Raw genomic sequence first — 25,636 nt, 5'->3', positions numbered from 1 at the left:
GAGCTAATTCAAGTAACACAGGAGCTCTGTGAGAGAGATGAAGTAACACGCTGAGAATTAGCATGGGAGCTAATACAAGTAACACTGGAGTTCTGTGAGAGAGATGAAGTAACACGCTGAGAATTAGCATGGGAGCTAATACAAGTAACACTGGAGTTCTGTGAGAGAGCTGAAGTAACACGCTGAGAATTAGCATGGGAGCTAATACAAGTAACACTGGAGTTCTGTGAGAGAGATGAAGTAACACGCTGAGAATTAGCATGGGAGCTAATACAAGTAACACTGGAGTTCTGTGAGAGAGCTGAAGTAACACGCTGAGAATTAGCATGGGAGCTAATACAAGTAACACTGGAGTTCTGTGAGAGAGATGAAGTAACACGCTGAGAATTAGCATGGGAGCTAACACAAGTAACACTGGAGCTCTGTGAGAGAGATGAAGTAACACGCAGAGAATTAGCATGGGAGCTAACACAAGTAACACTGGAGCTAACACAAGTAACACTGGAGCTCTGTGAGAGAGATGAAGTAACACGCTGAGAATTAGCATGGGAGCTAATACAAGTAACACAGGAGCTCTGTAAGAGAGCTAAAGTAACACGCTGGGAATTAGCATGGGAGCTAATACAAGTAACACAGGAGCTCTGTGAGAGAGCTGAAGTAACACGCTGAGAATTAGCATGGGAGCTAATACAAGTAACACTGGAGTTCTGTGAGAGAGATGAAGTAACACGCTGAGAATTAGCATGGGAGCTAATACAAGTAACACTGGAGCTAACACAAGTAACACTGGAGCTCTGTGAGAGAGATGAAGTAACACGCTGAGAATTAGCATGGGAGCTAATACTAGTAACATTGGAGTTCTGTGAGAGAGATGAAGTAACACACTGGGAATTAGCATGGGAGCTAATACAAGTAACACTGAAGTTCTGTGAGAGAGATGAAGTAACACGCTGAGAATTAGCATGGGAGCTAATACAAGTAACACAGGAGCTCTGTAAGAGAGCTAAAGTAACACGCTGGGAATTAGCATGGGAGCTAATACAAGTAACACTGGAGCTCTGTGAGAGAGCTGAAGTAACACGCTGAGAATTAGCATGGGAGCTAATACAAGTAACACTGGAGTTCTGTGAGAGAGATGAAGTAACACGCTGAGAATTAGCATGGGAGCTAATACAAGTAACACTGGAGTTCTGTGAGAGAGATGAAGTAACACACTGAGAATTAGCATGGGAGCTAATACAAGTAACACTGGAGCTCTGTGAGAGAGATGAAGTAACACGCTGAGAATTAGCATGGGAGCTAATACTAGTAACATTGGAGTTCTGTGAGAGAGATGAAGTAACACACTGGGAATTAGCATGGGAGCTAATACAAGTAACACTGGAGTTCTGTGAGAGAGATGAAGTAACACGCTGAGAATTAGCATGGGAGCTAATACAAGTAACACTGGAGTTCTGTGAGAGAGCTGAAGTAACACGCTGAGAATTAGCATGGGAGCTAATACAAGTAACAGTGGAGTTCTGTGAGAGAGCTGAAGTAACACGCTGAGAATTAGCATGGGAGCTAATACAAGTAACACTGGAGTTCTGTGAGAGAGATGAAGTAACACGCTGAGAATTAGCATGGGAGCTAACACAAGTAACACTGGAGCTCTGTGAGAGAGATGAAGTAACACGCAGAGAATTAGCATGGGAGCTAACACAAGTAACACTGGAGCTAACACAAGTAACACTGGAGCTCTGTGAGAGAGATGAAGTAACACGCTGAGAATTAGCATGGGAGCTAATACAAGTAACACAGGAGCTCTGTAAGAGAGCTAAAGTAACACGCTGGGAATTAGCATGGGAGCGAATACAAGTAACACTGGAGTTCTGTGAGAGAGATTAAGTAGCACGCTGAGATTTAGCATGGGAGCTAATACAAGTAACACTGGAGTTCTGCGAGAGTGCTGAAGTAACACGCTGAGAATCAGCATGGGAGCTAACACAAGTAACACTGGAGCTCTGTGAGAGAGACGAAATAACACGCCTAGAATAATTAGCATGGGAGCTAATACAAGTAACACTGGAGCTCTGTGAGAGAGATGAAGTAACACACTGAGAATTAGCATGGGAACTAACACAAGTAACACTGGAGCTCTGTGAGAGAGATGATGTAACACGCAGAGAATTAGCATGGGAGCTAACACAAGTAACACTGGAGTTCTGCGAGAGAGCTGAAGTAACACGCTGAGAATCAGCATGGGAGCTAATACAAGTAACACTGGAGCTCTGTGAGAGAGATGAAGTAATACGCTGAGAATTAGCATGGGAGCTAATACAAGTAACACTGGAGTTCTGTGAGAGAGATGAAGTAACACGCTGAGAATCAGCATGGGAGCTAATACAAGTAACACTGGAGCTCTGTGAGAGAGATGAAGTAACACGCTGAGAATTAGCATGGGAGCTAATACAAGTAACACTGGAGCTCTGTGAGAGAGATGAAGTAACATGCTGAGAATTAGCATGGGAGCTAATACAAGTAACACTGGAGCTCTGTGAGAGAGATGAAGTAATACGCTGAGAATTAGCATGGGAGCGAATACAAGTAACACTGGAATTCTGTGAGAGAGATGAAGTAACACGCTGAGAATCAGCATGGGAGCTAATACAAGTAACACTGGAGCTCTGTGAGAGAGATGAAGTAACACGCTGAGAATTAGCATGGGAGCTAATACAAGTAACACTGGAGCTCTGTGAGAGAGACGAAATAACACACTGAGAATTAGCATGGGAGCTAATACAAGTAAACACTGGAGCTCTGTGAGAGAGCTGAAGTAACACGCTGAGAGTTAGCATGGGAGCTAATACAAGTAACACTGGTGTTCTGTGAGAGAGATGAAGTAACACGCTGAGAATTAGCATGGGAGCTAACACAAGTAACACTGGAGCTCTGTGAGTGAGATGAAGTAACACGCTGGGAATTAGCATGGGAGCGAATACAAGTAACACTGGAGTTCTGTGAGAGAGCTGAAGTAACACGGTGAGAATTAGCATGGGAGCTAATACAAGTAACACTGGAGCTCTGTGAGAGAGATGAAGTAACACGCAGAGAATTAGCATGGGAGCTAACACAAGTAACACTGGAGCTAACACAAGTAACACTGGAGCTCTGTGAGAGAGATGAAGTAACACGCTGAGAATTAGCATGGGAGCTAATACAAGTAACACAGGAGCTCTGTAAGAGAGCTAAAGTAACACGCTGGGAATTAGCATGGGAGCGAATACAAGTAACACTGGAGTTCTGTGAGAGATATTAAGTAACACGCTGAGATTTAGCATGGGAGCTAATACAAGTAACACTGGAGTTCTGTGAGAGAGATGAAGTAACACGCTGAGAATCAGCATGGGAGCTAATACAAGTAACACTGGAGCTCTGTGAGAGAGATGAAGTAACACGCTGAGAATTAGCATGGGAGCTAACACAAGTAACACTGGAGCTCTGTAAGAGAGCTAAAGTAACACGCTGGGAATTAGCATGGGAGCGAATACAAGTAACACTGGAGTTCTGTGAGAGATATTAAGTAACACGCTGAGATTTAGCATGGGAGCTAATACAAGTAACACTGGAGTTCTGTGAGAGAGATGAAGTAACACGCTGAGAATCAGCATGGGAGCTAATACAAGTAACACTGGAGCTCTGTGAGAGAGATGAAGTAACACGCTGAGAATTAGCATGGGAGCTAACACAAGTAACACTGGAGCTCTGTGAGAGAGATGAAGTATCATGCTGAGAATTAGCATGGGAGCTAATACAAGTAACACTGGAGTTCTGTGAGAGAGCTGAAGTAACACGCTGAGAATTAGCATGGGAGCTAACACAAGTAACACTGGAGTTCTGTGAGAGAGCTGAAGTAACACGCTGAGAATTAGCATGGGAGCTAATACAAGTAACACTGGAGCTCTGTGAGATAGATGAAGTAACACGCTGAGAATTAGCATGGGAGCTAATACAAGTAACACTGGAGCTCTGTGAGAGAGCTGAAGTAACACGCTGAGAATTAGCATGGGAGCTAATACAAGTAACACTGGAGCTCTGTGAGAGAGCTGAAGTAACACGCTGAGAATTAGCATGGGAGCTAACACAAGTAACACTGGAGCTCTGTGAGTGAGATGATGTAACACGCTGGGAATTAGCATGGGAGCGAATACAAGTAACACTGGAGCACTGTGAGAGAGATGAAGTAACATGCTGAGTATTAGCATGGGAGCTAATACAAGTAACACTGGAGCTCTGTGAGAGAGATGAAGTAATACGCTGAGAATTAGCATGGGAGCGAATACAAGTAACACTGGAGTTCTGTGAGAGAACTGAAGTAACACACTGAGAATTAGCATGGGAGCTAACACAAGTAACACTGGAGCTCTGTGAGAGAGATGAAGTAACACGCTGAGAATTAGCATGGGAGCTAATACAAGTAACACTGGAGCTCTGTGAGAGAGATGAAGTAACACACTGAGAATTAGCATGGGAGCTAATACAAGTAACACTGGAGTTCTGTGAGAGAGCTGAAGTAACACCCTGAGAATTAGCATGGGAGCTAACACAAGTAACACTGGAGCTCTGTGAGAGAGATGAAGTAACACGCTGAGAATTAGCATGGGAGCTAATACAAGTAACACTGGAGTTCTGTGAGAGAGATGAAGTAACACGCTGAGAATTAGCATGGGAGCTAATGCAAGTAACACTGGAGTTCTGTGAGAGAGCTGAAGTAACACGCTGAGAATTAGCATGGGAGCTAATACAAGTAACACTGGAGCTCTGTGAGAGAGCTGAAGTAACACGCTGAGAATTAGCATGGGAGCTATTACAAGTAACACTGGAGCTCTGTGAGAGAGATGAAGTAACACGCTGGGAATTAGCATGGGAGCTAATACAAGTAACACTGGAGCTCTGTGAGAGAGATGAAGTAACACGCTGAGAATAATTAGCATGGGAGCTAATACAAGTAACACTGGAGCTCTGTGAGAGAGATGAAGTAACACGCTGGGAATTAGCATGGGAGCTAACACAAGTAACACTGGAGCTCTGTGAGTGAGATGAAGTAACATGCTGAGTATTAGCATGGGAGCTAATACAAGTAACACTGGAGTTCTGTGAGAGAGATGAAGTATCATGCTGAGAATTAGCATGGGAGCTAACACAAGTAACACTGGAGTTCTGTGAGAGAGCTGAAGTAACACGCTGAGAATTAGCATGGGAGCGAATACAAGTAACACTGGAGTTCTGTGAGAGAGATGAAGTAACACGCTGAGAATTAGCATGGGAGCTAATACAAGTAACACTGGAGCTCTGTGAGAGAGATGAAGTAACACGCTGAGAATTAGCATGGGAGCTAACACAAGTAACACTGAAGTTCTATGAGAGAGATGAAGTAACACGCTTAGAATTAGCATGGGAGCTAACACAAGTAACACTGGAGTTCTGAGAGAGAGATGAAGTAACACGCTGAGAATTAGCATGGGAGCTAATACAAGTAACACTGAAGTTCTATGAGAGAGATAAAGTAACACGCTGAGAATTAGCATGGGAGCTAATACTAGTAACACTGGAGCTCTGTGAGAGAGGTGAAGTAACACGCTGAGAATTAGCATGGGAGCTAACACAAGTAACACTGGAGCTCTGTGAGAGAGATGAAGTAACACGCTGAGAATTAGCATGGGAGCTAATACAAGTAACACTGGAGCTCTGTGAGAGAGATAAAGTAACACGCTGAGAATTAGCATGGGAGCTAATACAAGTAACACTGGAGCTCTGTGAGAGAGATGAAATAACACACTGGGAATTAGCACGGGAGCTAATACAAGTAACACTGGAGCTCTGTGAGAGAGATGAAATAACACACTGGGAATTAGCACGGGAGCTAATACTAGTAACACTGAAGGTCAGCATGAGGGCTGAAACAACACACTGTAGATACTTCGTGGAAAACACTGGAGAGCATAACATTTAATGGAACAGCGGAGTTGAACAGCAGTTTCCTTTTCCTTGAGCCAGACTCAAATACCCCTGGGTAGCTGGTCATTGGATCAGGGGATCAGCTGTGTGACCACAGGACTACCATTGAGAGAGACTAGTCAGGTGATATGGACCAACATGGCTGTGTCCATGCCCGGCACCCCGGGAACCAGGACACATGCACGGAAGCCCTAGCAGACCCCAGGGAGAATACTCAGACACCACTCACCTCCACTCCCAGCGACTGAACACCTAAGCCCAAGGACGCCGGCGTGGAGGTGAGTAGCGGCCGATTCCAGGCCACATCCTGACAAGCATACAGTAAGGGGTCAGTTTTTTTGATCACAAATGGAGGGTCCGCTGAAGATTTATCTCCGTAGATACATTCTAGGGATGATTGATATTTGTGAGTTTCCCTTGAAAACAGCTGTTTTCAGTGGATATTCCACATATTTCTCTTGATAAATGTGCTCCTAATATTGTTTTAAAATATACAAAAGAATAAATATGAATCATGTTTCCCTATAATTGTATCAGTTGGAAAAACCATTAATGTATAAAGCCAAAAATATTAGCACCCAGGTCGTAGGCCTCCTATAATGCCTTCAGAGTTACAGCTTATAATAAATAATAATAATCTATTGGCCTAATGATCCATTGTGTCTTCCAGTGATATTTTTGCATCAAAGAAGATCCTTCCAGATTTTGGAAAGATGATAGAAAACATTTTCTTACCGTTGTTTGAGGCAACAATTAACCCCTTGGATCACAAGGAGCTGCACCTTTTCCTAAACTATGTAAGTTATGGAGAAGGGATAGAATCTATTTGTACATATATATATATATATATATATATACAGTGCTAGTATATTGGACCCAGTATTCCCCCCTCCCCTATTCCCTATCACAACCACGTCATCTTTCAGCCGTCTCCTGGCCTCGCTGAGGCCAGCTTCTTCACTCTGCGGTGTGGGGGCCATTTGTGGGTGAGGAGGGTGGACACTGTCACCCACACTGTACATGCTGACCTCAGGTCATCTATGATTACAGACTCAGGCACAATGTGTAGCCCTCTATCCCCGTGGTGGGCTGGTAGCGCTGTAGTGTAGCGTTCCTCTGCTATTCTGGTTTATGCTGCATAGTGATCCCGTTGGCTCAGTGGTTACATAACTGTGCCTGACTCAATTAGTAATAACTCAGTCCTGCCTATATTCAGCCTCTGTCTCCATCCATTCATAATTACACAAGAGCTATGAGATATATTTTGTTCCTTATGGCACGCTTTTATGCATATGGTTATAAAACAATAGTATTAATTAAACATAAAATAAATATTCATAAACTTATCCATCAATTCATGAACAAGTCTAATACCTAAATATATATGATAATCCTAATGTAATAGCGATTACATATACTCCAACCCTCTGAGGAAACTGGCAATAGGCAGAGAAACGCGTCAGTGGCCATCATTCCATCCGTCCCACTTTCTGCTTTCATCTCCAGCCAGAGGAGCCACAACGGGACCACCTTCCAGCTGAGCCGGTTACATGCTGAATGCGGCATCGCTAGGGGTCTTTCTCCAGGCAGTGATAGAGTACTTACCGTGATGGGAGTGCAGTCCAGACCGGTATGTATCCCCAGCAGTATCGAGGAGAGGATGCTGGGTAATTATACAGAGATTCTGCATTTCCCACATATTCACAATATAATGACTGCATCCGATCTCCTTATATATCTACATGGCTAATGGACAATTAAATATATATAACTATTAAAGAACTTGCAACATAAAAGGACAGTGGAGATTATCTCTACAGGTGACATTAGAGTACAGATATTAGACTTGAATTGATGAATAATTTTATGAATATTTATTTTATGTTTAATTAATACTATTGTTTTATTACCATGGGCCAAATGTAATAGGGTGAGAGTTTAGCAGTAACCTATCCCATTGGTCGCGTTTTATCTTCAATATGGGAAAATATCTGGAGGAGGATTTAAATCATGAGAGTTTTTCGAGTCTAAAAACATGCGAGTTCCCATGTTCTCAGACTCTATTACATTGGGCGAGTTCCCATGTTCTCAGACTCTATTACAATGGGCGAGTTTCCATGTTCTCTATTACATTGGGCGAGTTCCCATGTTCTCAGACTCTATTACATTGGGCGAGTTCCCATGTTCTCAGACTCTATTACATTGGGCGAGTTCCCATTTTCTCTGACTCTATTACATTGGGTGAGTTTTCATGTTCTCTGTCTATTTCATTGGGCGAGTTTCCATGTTCTCGGACTCTATTACATTGGGCGAGTTTTCATGTTCTCTATTACATTGGGTGAGTTTCCATGTTCTCTGACTCTATTACATTGTGCGAGTTTTCATGTTCTCTGACTCTATTACATTGGGCGAGTTTCCATGTTCTTTGGCCCTGATTCAGAGCCGGATGCTCTGACAGAGCGCTCGCTCTGAATCAGGGCGTCTTTTTTTGTTTTTATGGAGCGCATTGCTGTGTGTTGCCACCCACAGCTAATGCGAGCGGCCAGGATGATGATTGCAATGGTCAAGACCATCGCGACCATCGGGCTTGCGACGAGAACCTTGTGGTAAGGTCTCGTGGCCGCAAGCCCCAGAGAGCTTTCGGCATGTTCTCTGACTCTATTACATTGGGCGAGTTTCCATGTTCTCTGTCTATTACATTGCCTGAGTTCCCATGTTCTCGGACTCTATTACATTGGGTGAGTGTTCTTGTTCCCCCTTTGGTGCGAGACCCGCAGCAACATATTGCCCGTCACTATCCGGGTCTCACGCATGGAGGCGGCTCCGTCGTGTGCATGCGCTCTGAGCCACCATCGACCAGGTTGCGAGCGCTCATCGCTTGCGACCGGGTCTGAATCAGGCCCCCTCTGTCTATTACATCGGGCGAGTTTCCATGTTCTCAGACTCTATTAAGTTGGCCGAGTTTTCATGTTGTCTGTCTATTACATTGGGCGAGTTTCCATGTTCTCTGTCTATTACATTGGGTGAGTTTTCATGTTCTCTGACTCTATTACATTGGGCGAGTATCCATATTCTCTGTCTATTACATTGCCTGAGTTCCCATGTTCTCTGACTGTATTACATTGGGCAAGTTTCCATGTTCTCAGACTCTATTACATTGTGCGAGTTTCCATGTTCTCAGACTCTATTACATTGTGCGGGTTTCCATGTTCTCAGACTCTATTACATTGGGCGAGTTTTCATGTTCTCTATTACATTGGGCGAGTTTCCATGTTCTCAGACTCTATTACATTGGGTGAGTTTCCATGTTCTCTGTCTATTACATTGCCTGAGTTCCCATGTTCTATGTCTATTACATTGGGCGAGTTTCCATGTTCTTGGACTCTATTACATTGGGCGAGTTTTCATGTTCTCTATTATATTGGGTGAGTTTCCATGTTCTCAGACTCTATTACATTGTGCGAGTTTCCATGTTCTCGGACTCTATTAAGTTGGCCGAGTTTTCATGTTGTCTGTCTATTACATTGGGCGAGTTTCCATGTTCTCTGTTCATTACATTGGGTGAGTTTTCATGTTCTCTATTACATTGGCCGAGTTTTCATGTTCTCTTACTATTACATTGGGCGAGTTTCCATTTTTTCTGTCTATTACATTGGCCGAGTCTCCATGTTCTCTATTACATTGGACAAGTTTCCATGTTCTCTGTCTATTACATTGGGCAAGTTTCCATGTTCTCTGTCTATTACATTGGGTGAGTTTCCATGTTCTCAGACTCTATTACATTGAGCGAGTTTCCATGTTCTCTGACTCTATTACATTGGGCAAGTTTCCATGTTCTCTGTCTATTAAATTGGGCGAGTTTCCATGTTCTCTGACTATTACATTGCCTGAGTTCCCGTGTTCTCGGACTCCATTACATTGGCCGAGTTTTCATGTTCTCTGACTATTACATTGGGCGAGTTTGCATGTTCTCAGACTCTTACATTGGGAGAGATTCCATGTTCTCAGACTCTATTACATTGGGCGAGTTTCCATGTTCTCTGACTCTATTACATTGGGCGAGTTTCCATGTTCTCTGTCTATTACATTGGGCGAGTTTCCATTTTCTCTGTCTATTACATTGGCCGAGTCTCCATGTTCTCTATTACATTGGGCGAGTCTCCATATTCTCTATTAAATTGGACGAGTTTCCATGTTCTCTGTCTATTACATTGTGCGAGTTTCGAGTTTCCATGTTCTCTGCCTATTACATTGGGCGAATTTCCATGTTCTCAGACTGTACTACATTGGGCGATTTTCCATGTTCTCTATTACATTGGGTGTTTCCATGTTCTCTGTCTCTATTACATTGGGTGAGTTTCCATGTTCTCTGTCTATTACAATGGGTGAGTTTCCATGTTCTTTGTCTATTACAATGGGTGAGTTTCCATGTTCTCTGTCTCTATTACATTGGGTGAGTTTCCATGTTCTCTGTCTATTACATTGGGTGAGTCTCCATGTTCTCTATTACACTGGGCGAGTTTCCATGTTCTCTGTCTATTTCATTGGGTGAGTCTCCATGTTCTCTATTACATTGGGTGAGTTTCCATGTTTTCTGACAATTACATTGGGCGCTCTTTCCATGTTCTCTGACTCTATTACATTGGGCGAGTTTCCATGTTCTCTCTCTATTACATTGGGCAGGTTTCCATGTTCTCTGTCTATTACAATGGGTGAGTTCCCATGTTCTCGGACTCTATTACATTGGCCGAGTTTCCTTGTTCTCTGTCTATTACATTGGGTGAGTTCCCATGTTCTCAGACTCTATTACTTTGGGCGAGTTTCCATGTTCTCAGACTCTATTACATTGGGTGAGCTTCCATGTTCTCTATCTCTGTTACATTGGGCGAGTTTCCATGTTCTCTGTCTATTACAATGGGTGAGTTTCCATGTTCTCTGTCTATTACATTGGTCGAGTTTCCTTGTTGTTTGTCTATTACAGTGGGTGAGTTTCCATGTTCTCTGTCTCTATTACATTGGGCGAGTCTCCATGTTCTCTGTCTCTATTACATTGGGTGAGCTTCCATGTTCTCTGTCTATTACATTGGGCGAGGTTCCATGTTCTCTGACTCTATTACATTGGGCGAGCTTCCATGTTCTCTGTCTCTATTACATTGGGTGAGTTTCCATGTTCTTTGTATATTACAATGGTTGAGTTTCCATGTTCTTTTTCTATTACAATGGGTGAGTTTCCATGTTCTCTGTCTCTATTACATTGGGTGAGTTTCCATGATCTCTGTCTATTACATTGGGTGAGTTTCCATGTTCTCTGTCTATTACATTGGGTGAGTTTCCATGTTCTCTGTCTATTACATTGGGCGTTTTTCCATGTTCTTTGTCTATTACATTGGGCGAGTTTCCATGTTCTCTGTCTATTACATTGGGCGAGTTTCTATGTTCTCCGTCTAAAACATTGGGTGAGTTTCCATGTTCTCCTTCTATTACATTGGGCGAGTTTCCATGTTCTCTGTCTCTATTACATTGGGTGAGTTTCCATGTTCTCTGTCTATTACATTGGGTGAGTTTCCATGTTCTTTGTCTATTACAATGGGTGAGTTTCCATGTTCTTTGTCTATTACAATGGGTGAGTTTCCATGTTCTCTGTCTCTATTACACTGGGCGATTTTCCATGTTCTCTGTCTATTACATTGGGCAAGTTTCCATGTTCTCCGTCTATTACATTGGGCGAGTTTCCATGTTCTCTGACTCTATTACAGTGGGCGAGCTTCCATGTTCTCTGACTCTATTACATTGGGCAAGTTTCCATGTTCTCTGTCTCTATTACATTGGGTGAGTTTCCATGTTCTCTGTGTATTACATTGGGTGAGTTTCCATGTTCTTTGTCTATTACAATGGGTGAGTTTCCATGTTCTTTGTCTATTACAATGGGTGAGTTTCCATGTTCTCTGTCTCTATTACATTGGGTGAGTTCCATGTTCTCTGTCTATTACTTTGGGTGAGTTTCCATGTTCTTTGTCTATTACAATGGGTGAATTTCCATGTTCTTTGTCTATTACAATGGGTGAGTTTCCATGTTCTCTGTCTATTACAATGGGTGAGTTTCCATGTTCTTTGTCTATTACAATGGGTGAGTTTCCATGTTCTTTGTCTATTACAATGGGTGAGTTTCCATGTTCTCTGCCTCTATTACATTGGGGGAGTTTCCATGTTCTCTGTCTATTACATTGGGTGAATTTCCATGTTCTTTGTCTATTACAATGGGTGAGTTTCCATTTTATCTGTCTATTACATTGGGTGAATTTCCATGTTATCTGTCTATTACAATGGGTGAGTTTCCATGTTCTTTGTCTATTACATTGGGTGAGTTTCCATGTTCTCTGTCTATTACAATGGGCGAGTTTCCATGTTCTCTGTCTCTATTACATTGGGCGAGTTTCCATGTTCTCTGTCTCTATTACATTGGGCGAGTTTCCATGTTCTCTGTCTATTACATTGGGCGAGTTTCCATGTTCTCTGTCTCTTTTACATTGGGCGAGTTTCCATGTTCTCTGTCTATTACATTGGGCGAGTTTCCATGTTCTCTGTCTCTATTACAATGGGTGAGTTTCCATGTTCTCTGTCTATTACAATGGGTGAATTTCCATGTTCTCTGTCTCTATTACATTGGGTGAGTTTCCATGTTCTCTGTCTCTATTACATTGGGCGAGTTTCCATGTTCTCTGTCTCTATTACATATGATAGGATATATGTCTCTTCTTCCAGGTCACAGGCTTTGACAGCGTTGATGATGAATCCAAGCACAATGACCACATGTTCTCTAACAGGAGTCCGACCCCCGACCAGTGGACGCGTGAACAGAACCCACCCTACAGCTACTATTTGTACTATATGTACGCCAACATTATGCTGCTCAACAATCTACGCAAGTGAGTGGCCCCTGAGTATGAGTGACAGGTGCATGCTAAAGCCTGAAATACAACTCATACACCCTCTGCTGGCTGCTGTGTGTGATACATCCAGGGACACTTACCTACAGGGCAGTATCACATACATACCGGGGGTCTGTCACACTTATACATACAGTACAGAGTACTATAGTATTATAGCTCATACACCCTCTGCTGGCTGCTGTGTGTGTTACATCCAGGGACACTTACCTACAGGGCAGTATCACATACATACCGGGGGTCTGTCACACCTATACATACAGTACAGAGTACTATAGTATTATAGCTCATACACCCTCTGCTGGCTGCTGTGTGTGATACATCCAGGGACACTTACCTACAGGACAGTATCACATACATACCGGGGGTCTGTCACACCTATACATACAGTACAGAGTACTATAGTATTATAGCTCATACACCCTCTGCTGGCTGCTGTGTGTGATACATCCAGGGACTCTTACCTACAGGACAGTATCACATACATACCGGGGGTCTGTCACACCTATACATACAGTACAGAGTAATATAGTATTATAGCTCATACACCCTCTGCTGGCTGATGTGTGTGTTACATCCAGGTACACTTACCTACAGGGCAGTATCACATACATACCGGGGGTCTGTCACACCTATACATACAGTACAGAGTAATATAGTATTATAGCTCATACACCCTCTGCTGGCTGCTGTGTGATACATCCAGGGACACTTACCTACAGGACAGTATCACATACATACCGGGGGTCTGTCACTCCTATACATACAGTACAGAGTACTATAGTATTATAGCTCATACACCCTCTGCTGGCTGATGTGTGTGTTACATCCAGGGACACTTACCTACAGGGCAGTATCACATACATACCGGGGGTCTGTCACACCTATACATACAGTACAGAGTACTATAGTATTATAGCTCATACACCCTCTGCTGGCTGCTGTGTGATACATCCAGGGACACTTACCTACAGGACAGTATCACATACATACCGGGGGTCTGTCACTCCTATGCATACAGTACAGAGTACTATAGTATTATAGCTCATACACCCTCTGCTGGCTGCTGTGTAATACATCCAGGGACACTTACCTACAGGGCAGTATCACATACATACCGGGGGTCTGTCACACCTATACATACAGTACAGAGTAATATAGTATTATAGCTCATACACCCTCTGCTGGCTGCTGTGTGTGATACATCCAGGGACACTTACCTACAGGGCAGTATCACATACATACCGGGAGTCTGTCACACCTATACATACAGTACAGAGTACTATAGTATTATAGCTCATACACCCTCTGCTGGCTGCTGTGTGTGATACATCCAGGGACACTTACCTACAGGACAGTATCACATACATACCGGGGGTCTGTCACTCCTATGCATACAGTACAGAGTACTATAGTATTATAGCTCATACACCCTCTGCTGGCTGCTGTGTGTGATACATCCAGGGACACTTACCTACAGGGCAGTATCACATACATACCGGGAGTCTGTCACACCTATACATACAGTACAGAGTACTATAGTATTATAGCTCATACACCCTCTGCTGGCTGCTGTGTGTGATACATCCAGGGACACTTACCTACAGGACAGTATCACATACATACCGGGGGTCTGTCACTCCTATACATACAGTACAGAGTACTATAGTATTATAGCTCATACACCCTCTGCTGGCTGCTGTGTGTGATACATCCAGGGACACTTACCTACAGGGCAGTATCACATACATACCGGGGGTCTGTCACACCTATACATACAGTACAGAGTACTATAGTATTATAGCTCATACACCCTCTGCTGGCTGATGTGTGTGATACCTCCAGGGACACTTACCTACAGGACAGTATCACACACATACCGGGGGTCTGTCACACCTATACATAAAGTACAGAGTAATATAGTATTATAGCTCATACACCCTCTGCTGGCTGCTGTGTGTGTTACATCCAGGGACACTTACCTACAGGACAGTATCACATACATCCCGGGGTTCTGTCACTCCTATACATACAGTACAGAGTACTATAGTATTATAGCTCATACACCCTCTGCTGGCTGCTGTGTGTGATACATCCAGGGACACTTACCTACAGGGCAGTATCACATACATACCGGGGGTCTGTCACACCTATACATACAGTACAGAGTACTATAGTATTATAGCTCATACACCCTCTGCTGGCTGATGTGTGTGATACCTCCAGGGACATTTACCTACAGGGCAGTATCACATACATACCGGGGGTCTGTCACACCTATACATACAGTACAGAGTAATATAGTATTATAGCTCATACACCCTCTGCTGGCTGCTGTGTGATACATCCAGGGACACTTACCTACAGGACAGTATCACATACATACATACCGGGGGTCTGTCACACCTATACATACAGTACAGAGTACTATAGTATTATAGCTCATACACCCTCTGCTGGCTGATGTGTGTGATACATCCAGGGACACTTACCTACAGGACAGTATCACATACATACCGGGGGTCTGTCACACCTATATATACAGTACAGAGTACTATAGTATTATAGCTCATACACGCTCTGCTGGCTGCTGTGTGTGATACATCCAGGGACACTTACCTACAGGACAGTATCACATACATACCGGGGGTCTGTCACTCCTATACATACAGTACAGAGTACTATAGTATTATAGCTCATACACCCTCTGCTGGCTGCTGTGTGTGATACATCCAGGGACACTTACCTACAGGGCAGTATCACATACATACCGGGGGTCTGTCACACCTATACATACAGTACAGAGTACTATAGTATTATAGCTCATACACCCTCTGCTGGCTGCTGTGTGTGATACATCCAGGGACACTTACCTACAGGGCAGTATCACATACATACCGGGGGTCTGTCACACCTATACATACAGTACAGAGTAATATAGTATTATAGCTCATACACCCTCTGCTGGCTGCTGTGTGTGATACATCCAGGGACACTTACCTACAGGACAGTATCACACACATACCGGGGGTCTGTCACACCTATACATACAGTACAGAGTACTATAGTATTATAGCTCATACACCCTCTGCTGGCTGCTGTGTGATACATCCAGGGACACTTACCTACAGGACAGTATCACATACATACCGGGGGTCTGTCACACCTATACATACAGTACAGAGTACTATAGTATTATAGCTCATACACCCTCTGCTGGCTGATGTGTGTGTTACATCCAGGGACACTTACCTACAGGACAGTATCACACACATACCGGGGGTCTGTCACACCTATATATACAGTACAGAGTACTATAGTATTATAGCTCATACACCCTCTGCTGGCTGCTGTGTGTGTTACATCCAGGGACACTTACCTACAGGGCAGTATCACATACATACCGGGGGTCTGTCACACCTATACATACAGTACAGAGTACTATAGTATTATAGCTCATACACCCTCTGCTGGCTGATGTGTGTGTTACATCCAGGGACACTTACCTACAGGGCAGTATCACATACATACCGGGGGTCTGTCACACCTATACATACAGTACAGAGTACTATAGTATTATAGCTCATACACCCTCTGCTGGCTGCTGTGTGTGTTACATCCAGGGACACTTACCTACAGGACAGTATCACATACATACCGGGGGTCTGTCACACCTATACATACAGTACAGAGTACTATAGTATTATAGCTCATACACCCTCTGCTGGCTGCTGTGTGTGATACATCCAGGGACACTTACCTACAGGACAGTATCACATACATACCGGGGGTCTGTCACACCTATACATACAGTACAGAGTACTATAGTATTATAGCTCATACACCCTCTGCTGGCTGCTGTGTGTGATACATCCAGGGACACTTACCTACAGGGCAGTATCACATACATACCAGGGGTCTGTCACACCTATACATACAGTACAGAGTACTATAGTATTATAGCTCATACACCCTCTGCTGGCTGCTGTGTAATACATCCAGGGACACTTACCTACAGGGCAGTATCACATACATACCGGGGGTCTGTCACACCTATACATACAGTACAGAGTACTATAGTATTATAGCTCATACACCCTCTGCTGGCTGCTGTGTAATACATCCAGGGACACTTACCTACAGGGCAGTATCACATACATACCAGGGGTCTGTCACACCTATACATACAGTACAGAGTACTATAGTATTATAGCTCATACACCCTCTGCTGGCTGCTGTGTGTGTTACATCCAGGGACACTTACCTACAGGGCAGTATCACATACATACCGGGGGTCTGTCACACCTATACATACAGTACAGAGTACTATAGTATTATAGCTCATACACCCTGTGCTGGCTGATGTGTGTGATACATCACGGGACACTTACCTACAGGACAGTATCACATACATACCGGGGGTCTGTCACACCTATACATACAGTACAGAGTACTATAGTATTATAGCTCATACACCCTCTGCTGGCTGCTGTGTGTGATACCTCCAGGGACACTTACCTACAGGACAGTATCACACACATACCGGGGGTCTGTCACACCTATACATACAGTACAGAGTACTATAGTATTATAGCTCATACACCCTCTGCTGGCTGCTGTGTGTGATACATCCAGGGACACTTACCTACAGGGCAGTATCACATACATACCGGGGGTCTGTCACACATATACATACAGTACAGAGTACTATAGTATTATAGCTCATACACCCTCTGCTGGCTGCTGTGTGTGATACATCCAGGGACACTTACCTACAGGACAGTATCACATACATACCGGGGGTCTGTCACACATATACATACAGTACAGAGTACTATAGTATTATAGCTCATACACCCTCTGCTGGCTGATGTGTGTGATACATCCAGGGAGACTTACCTACAGGACAGTATCACAAACATACCGGGGGTCTGTCACACATATACATACAGTACAGAGTACTATAGTATTATAGCTCATACACCCTCTGCTGGCTGATGTGTGTGTTACATCCAGGGACACTTACCTACAGGGCAGTATCACATACATACCGGGGGTCTGTCACACCTATACATACAGTACAGAGTACTATAGTATTATAGCTCATACACCCTCTGCTGGCTGCTGTGTGTGATACATCCAGGGACACTTACCTACAGGGCAGTATCACATACATACCGGGGGTCTGTCACACCTATACATACAGTACAGAGTACTATAGTATTATAACTCATACACCCTCTGCTGGCTGCTGTGTGTGATACATCCAGGGACACTTACCTACAGGGCAGTATCACATACATACCGGGGGTCTGTCACACCTATACATACAGTACAGAGTACTATAGTATTATAGCTCATACACCCTCTGCTGGCTGCTGTGTGTGTTACATCCAGGGACACTTACCTACAGGACAGTATCACATACATACCGGGGGTCTGTCACACCTATACATACAGTACAGAGTACTATAGTATTATAGCTCATACACCCTCTGCTGGCTGCTGTGTGTGTTACATCCAGGGACACTTACCTACAGGGCAGTATCACATACATACCAGGGGTCTGTCACACCTATACATACAGTACAGAGTACTATAGTATTATAGCTCATACACCCTCTGCTGGCTGATGTGTGTGATACATCACGGGACACTTACCTACAGGACAGTATCACATACATACCGGGGGTCTGTCACTCCTATACATACAGTACAGAGTACTATAGTATTATAGCTCATACACCCTCTGCTGGCTGCTGTGTGTGATACCTCCAGGGACACTTACCTACAGGACAGTATCACATACATACCGGGGGTCTGTCACACCTATATATACAGTACAGAGTACTATAGTATTATAGCTCATACACCCTCTGCTGGCTGCTGTGTGTGATACATCACGGGACACTTACCTACAGGACAGTATCACATACATACCGGGGGTCTGTCACTCCTATACATACAGTACAGAGTACTATAGTATTATAGCTCATACACCCTCTGCTGGCTGCTGTGTGTGATACATCCAGGGACACTTACCTACAGGGCAGTATCAGATACATACTGGGGGTCTGTCACACCTATACATACAGTACAGAGTACTATAGTATTATAGCTCATACACCCTCTGCTGGCTGCTGTGTGTGATACATCCAGGGACACTTACCTACAGGGCAGTATCAGATACATACCGGGGGTCTGTCACACCTATACATACAGTACAGAGTACTATAGTATTATAGCTCATACACCCTCTGCTGGCTGCTGTGTGTGATACATCCAGGGACACTTACCTACAGGGCAGTATCACATACATACCGGGGGTCTGTCACACCTATATATACAGTACAGAGTACTATAGTATTATAGCTCATACACCCTCTGCTGGCTGCTGTGTGTGATACATCCAGGGACACTTACCTACAGGGCAGTATCACATACATACCGGGGGTCTGTCACACCTATACATACAGTACAGAGTACTATAGTATTATAGCTCATACACCCTCTGCTGGCTGATGTGTGTGTTACATCCAGGGACACTTACCTACAGGACAGTATCACATACATACCGGGGGTCTGTCACTCCTATACATACAGTACAGAGTACTATAGTATTATAGCTCATACACCCTCTGCTGGCTGCTGTGTGATACATCCAGGGACACTTACCTACAGGGCAGTATCACATACATACCGGGGGTCTGTCACTCCTATACATACAGTACAGAGTACTATAGTATTATAACTCATACACCCTCTGCTGGCTGATGTGTGTGATACCTCCAGGGACACTTACCTACAGGACAGTATCACATACATACCGGGGGTCTGTCACACCTATACATACAGTACAGAGTACTATAGTATTATAGCTCATACACCCTCTGCTGGCTGCTGTGTGTTTTACATCCAGGGACACTTACCTACAGGGCAGTATCACATACATACCGGGGGTCTGTCACACCTATACATAAAGTACAGAGTACTATAGTATTATAGCTCATACACCCTCTGCTGGCTGCTGTGTGTGATACATCCAGGGAGACTTACCTACAGGACAGTATCACAAACATACCGGGGGTCTGTCACACATATACATACAGTACAGAGTACTATAGTATTATAGCTCATACACCCTCTGCTGGCTGATGTGTGTGTTACATCCAGGGACACTTACCTACAGGGCAGTATCACATACATACCGGGGTCTGTCACACCTATACATACAGTACAGAGTACTATAGTATTATAGCTCATACACCCTCTGCTGGCTGCTGTGTGTGATACATCCAGGGACACTTACCTACAGGGCAGTATCACATACATACCGTGGGTCTGTCACACCTATATATACAGTACAGAGTACTATAGTATTATAGCTCATACACCCTCTGCTGGCTGCTGTGTGTGATACATCCAGGGACACTTACCTACAGGGCAGTATCACATACATACCGGGGGTCTGTCACACCTATACATACAGTACAGAGTACTATAGTATTATAGCTCATACACCCTCTGCTGGCTGCTGTGTGTGATACATCCAGGGACACTTACCTACAGGACAGTATCACATACATACCGGGGGTCTGTCACACCTATACATACAGTACAGAGTACTATAGTATTATAGCTCATACACCCTCTGCTGGCTGCTGTGTGTGATACATCCAGGGACACTTACCTACAGGGCAGTATCACATACATACCGGGGGTCTGTCACACCTATACATACAGTACAGAGTACTATAGTATTATAGCTCATACACCCTCTGCTGGCTGCTGTGTGTGATACATCCAGGGACACTTACCTACAGGGCAGTATCACATACATACCGGGGGTCTGTCACACCTATACATACAGTACAGAGTACTATAGTATTATAGCTCATACACCCTCTGCTGGCTGCTGTGTGTGATACATCCCGGGACACTTACCTACAGGGCAGTATCACATACATACCGGGGGTCTGTCACACTTATACATACAGTACAGAGTACTATAGTATTATAGCTCATACACCCTCTGCTGGCTGCTGTGTGTGATACATCCAGGGACACTTACCTACAGGGCAGTATCACACACATACCGGGGGTCTGTCACACCTATACATACAGTACAGAGTACTATAGTATTATAACTCATACACCCTCTGCTGGCTGCTGTGTGTGTTACATCCAGGGACACTTACCTACAGGGCAGTATCACATACATACCGGGGGTCTGTCACACCTATACATACAGTACAGAGTACTATAGTATTATAGCTCATACACCCTCTGCTGGCTGCTGTGTGTGTTACATCCAGGGACACTTACCTACAGGACAGTATCACATACATACCGGGGGTCTGTCACACCTATACATACAGTACAGAGTACTATAGTATTATAGCTCATACACCCTCTGCTGGCTGCTGTGTGTGTTACATCCAGGGACACTTACCTACAGGACAGTATCACATACATACCGGGGGTCTGTCACACCTATACATACAGTACAGAGTACTATAGTATTATAGCTCATACACCCTCTGCTGGCTGCTGTGTGTGATACATCCAGGGACACTTACCTACAGGGCAGTATCACATACATACCTGGGGTCTGTCACACCTATACATACAGTACAGAGTACTATAGTATTATAGCTCATACACCCTCTGCTGGCTGCTGTGTGTGATACATCCCGGGACACTTACCTACAGGGCAGTATCACATACATACCGGGGGTCTGTCACACCTATACATACAGTACAGAGTACTATAGTATTATAGCTCATACACCCTCTGCTGGCTGCTGTGTGTGATACATCCAGGGACACTTACCTACAGGACAGTATCACATACATACCGGGGGTCTGTCACACCTATACATACAGTACAGAGTACTATAGTATTATAGCTCATACACCCTCTGCTGGCTGCTGTGTGATACATCCAGGGACACTTACCTACAGGACAGTATCACATACATACCGGGGGTCTGTCACACCTATACATACAGTACAGAGTAATATAGTATTATAGCTCATACACCCTCTGCTGGCTGCTGTGTGTGATACATCCAGGGACACTTACCTACAGGGCAGTATCACATACATACCGGGGGTCTGTCACACCTATACATACAGTACAGAGTACTATAGTATTATAGCTCATACACCCTCTGCTGGCTGCTGTGTGTGATACATCCAGGGACACTTACCTACAGGGCAGTATCAGATACATACCGGGGGTCTGTCACACCTATACATACAGTACAGAGTACTATAGTATTATAGCTCATACACCCTCTGCTGGCTGCTGTGTAATACATCCAGGGACACTTACCTACAGGGCAGTATCACACACATACCGGGGTCTGTCACACCTATACATACAGTACAGAGTACTATAGTATTATAGCTCATACACCCTCTGCTGGCTGCTGTGTGATACATCCAGGGACACTTACCTACAGGGCAGTATCACATACATACCGGGGGTCTGTCACACCTATACATACAGTACAGAGTACTATAGTATTATAGCTCATACACCCTCTGCTGGCTGCTGTGTAATACATCCAGGGACACTTACCTACAGGGCAGTATCACATACATACCGTGGGTCTGTCACACCTATATATACAGTACAGAGTACTATAGTATTATAGCTCATACACCCTCTGCTGGCTGCTGTGTAATACATCCAGGGACACTTACCTACAGGGCAGTATCACATACATACCGGGGGTCTGTCACACCTATACATACAGTACAGAGTACTATAGTATTATAGCTCATACACCCTCTGCTGGCTGCTGTGTGTGATACATCCAGGGACACTTACCTACAGGGCAGTATCACATACATACCGGGGGTCTGTCACACCTATACATACAGTACAGAGTACTATAGTATTATAGCTCATACACCCTCTGCTGGCTGCTGTGTGTGATACATCCAGGGACACTTACCTACAGGACAGTATCACATACATACCGGGGGTCTGTCACACCTATACATACAGTACAGAGTACTATAGTATTATAGCTCATACACCCTCTGCTGGCTGCTGTGTAATACATCCAGGGACACTTACCTACAGGGCAGTATCACATACATACCGTGGGTCTGTCACACCTATATATACAGTACAGAGTACTATAGTATTATAGCTCATACACCCTCTGCTGGCTGCTGTGTAATACATCCAGGGACACTTACCTACAGGGCAGTATCACATACATACCGGGGGTCTGTCACACCTATACATACAGTACAGAGTACTATAGTATTATAGCTCATACACCCTCTGCTGGCTGCTGTGTGTGATACATCCAGGGACACTTACCTACAGGGCAGTATCACATACATACCGGGGGTCTGTCACACCTATACATACAGTACAGAGTACTATAGTATTATAGCTCATACACCCTCTGCTGGCTGCTGTGTGTGATACATCCAGGGACACTTACCTACAGGGCAGTATCACATACATACCGGGGGTCTGTCACACCTATACATACAGTACAGAGTACTATAGTATTATAGCTCATACACCCTCTGCTGGCTGCTGTGTGTGATACATCCAGGGACACTTACCTACAGGGCAGTATCACATACATACCGGGGGTCTGTCACACCTATACATACAGTACAGAGTACTATAGTATTATAGCTCATACACCCTCTGCTGGCTGCTGTGTGTGATACATCCAGGGACACTTACCTACAGGGCAGTATCACATACATACCGGGGGTCTGTCACACCTATACATACAGTACAGAGTACTATAGTATTATAGCTCATACACCCTCTGCTGGCTGCTGTGTGTGATACATCCAGGGACACTTACCTACAGGACAGTATCACATACATACCGGGGGTCTGTCACACCTATATATACAGTACAGAGTACTATAGTATTATAGCTCATACACCCTCTGCTGGCTGCTGTGTGTGATACATCCAGGGACACTTACCTACAGGACAGTATCACATACATACCGGGGGTCTGTCACACCTATATATACAGTACAGAGTACTATAGTATTATAGCTCATACACCCTCTGCTGGCTGCTGTGTGTGATACATCCAGGGACACTTACCTACAGGGCAGTATCACATACATACCGGGGGTCTGTCACACCTATACATACAGTACAGAGTACTATAGTATTATAACTCATACACCCTCTGCTGGCTGCTGTGTGTGATACATCCAGGGACACTTACCTACAGGGCAGTATCACATACATACCGGGGGTCTGTCACACCTATACATACAGTACAGAGTACTATAGTATTATAGCTCATACACCCTCTGCTGGCTGCTGTGTGTGATACATCCAGGGACACTTACCTACAGGGCAGTATCACATACATACCGGGGGTCTGTCACACCTATACATACAGTACAGAGTACTATAGTATTATAGCTCATACACCCTCTGCTGGCTGCTGTGTCTGATACATCCAGGGACACTTACCTACAGGACAGTGTCACATACATACCGGGGTCTGTCACACCTATACATACAGTACAGAGTACTATAGTATTATAGCTCATACACCCTCTGCTGGCTGCTGTGTGTGTTACATCCAGGGACACTTACCTACAGGGCAGTATCACATACATACCGGGGGTCTGTCACACCTATACATACAGTACAGAGTACTATAGTATTATAGCTCATACACCCTCTGCTGGCTGCTGTGTGATACATCCAGGGACACTTACCTACAGGACAGTATCACATACATACCGGGGGTCTGTCACACCTATACATACAGTACAGAGTACTATAGTATTATAGCTCATACACCCTCTGCTGGCTGCTGTGTGATACATCCAGGGACACTTACCTACAGGACAGTATCACACACATACCGGGGGTCTGTCACACCTATACATACAGTACAGAGTACTATAGTATTATAGCTCATACACCCTCTGCTGGCTGCTGTGTGATACATCCAGGGACACTTACCTACAGGGCAGTATCACATACATACCGGGGGTCTGTCACACCTATACATACAGTACAGAGTACTATAGTATTATAGCTCATACACCCTCTGCTGGCTGCTGTGTGTGATACATCCAGGGACACTTACCTACAGGACAGTATCACACACATACCGGGGGTCTGTCACACCTATACATACAGTACAGAGTACTATAGTATTATAGCTCATACACCCTCTGCTGGCTGCTGTGTGTGATACATCCAGGGACACTTACCTACAGGACAGTATCACACACATACCGGGGGTCTGTCACACCTATACATACAGTACAGAGTACTATAGTATTATAGCTCATACACCCTCTGCTGGCTGCTGTATGTGATACATCCAGGGACACTTACCTACAGGACAGTATCACACACATACCGGGGGACTGTCACACCTATACATACAGTACAGAGTACTATAGTATTATAGCTCATACACCCTCTGCTGGCTGCTGTGTGTGATACTTCCAGGGACACTTACCTACAGGGCAGTATCACAAACATACCGGGGGTCTGTCACACCTATACATACAGTACAGAGTACTATAGTATTATAGCTCATACACCCTCTGCTGGCTGCTGTGTGTGATACATCCAGGGACACTTACCTACAGGGCAGTATCACATACATACCGTGGGTCTGTCACACCTATACATACAGTACAGAGTACTATAGTAT

At 44.3% G+C, this 25,636-nt stretch overlaps 1 protein-coding gene across 1 annotated transcript in view; it reads left to right on the top strand.

Moving 5' to 3' along the window:
- Positions 1-25,636, top strand: part of AMPD3 (adenosine monophosphate deaminase 3) — a 446,942-nt gene that overhangs the window by 230,063 nt on the left and 191,243 nt on the right. Inside the window, exons 10-11 of the mRNA XM_088476082.1 lie at positions 6,668-6,794; positions 12,760-12,923. Coding sequence (XP_088332208.1) covers positions 6,668-6,794; positions 12,760-12,923 — 291 coding nt within the window. The remainder of the gene's footprint in view (positions 1-6,667; positions 6,795-12,759; positions 12,924-25,636) is intronic.

The sequence above is a fragment of the Taudactylus pleione genome, unplaced genomic scaffold (genome assembly GCF_031769625.1).
Source record: "Taudactylus pleione unplaced genomic scaffold, aTauple2 ptg000182l, whole genome shotgun sequence".
Lineage (NCBI taxonomy): Eukaryota > Metazoa > Chordata > Amphibia > Anura > Myobatrachidae > Taudactylus > Taudactylus pleione.
This window is presented reverse-complemented; position numbering and strand designations above follow the sequence as displayed.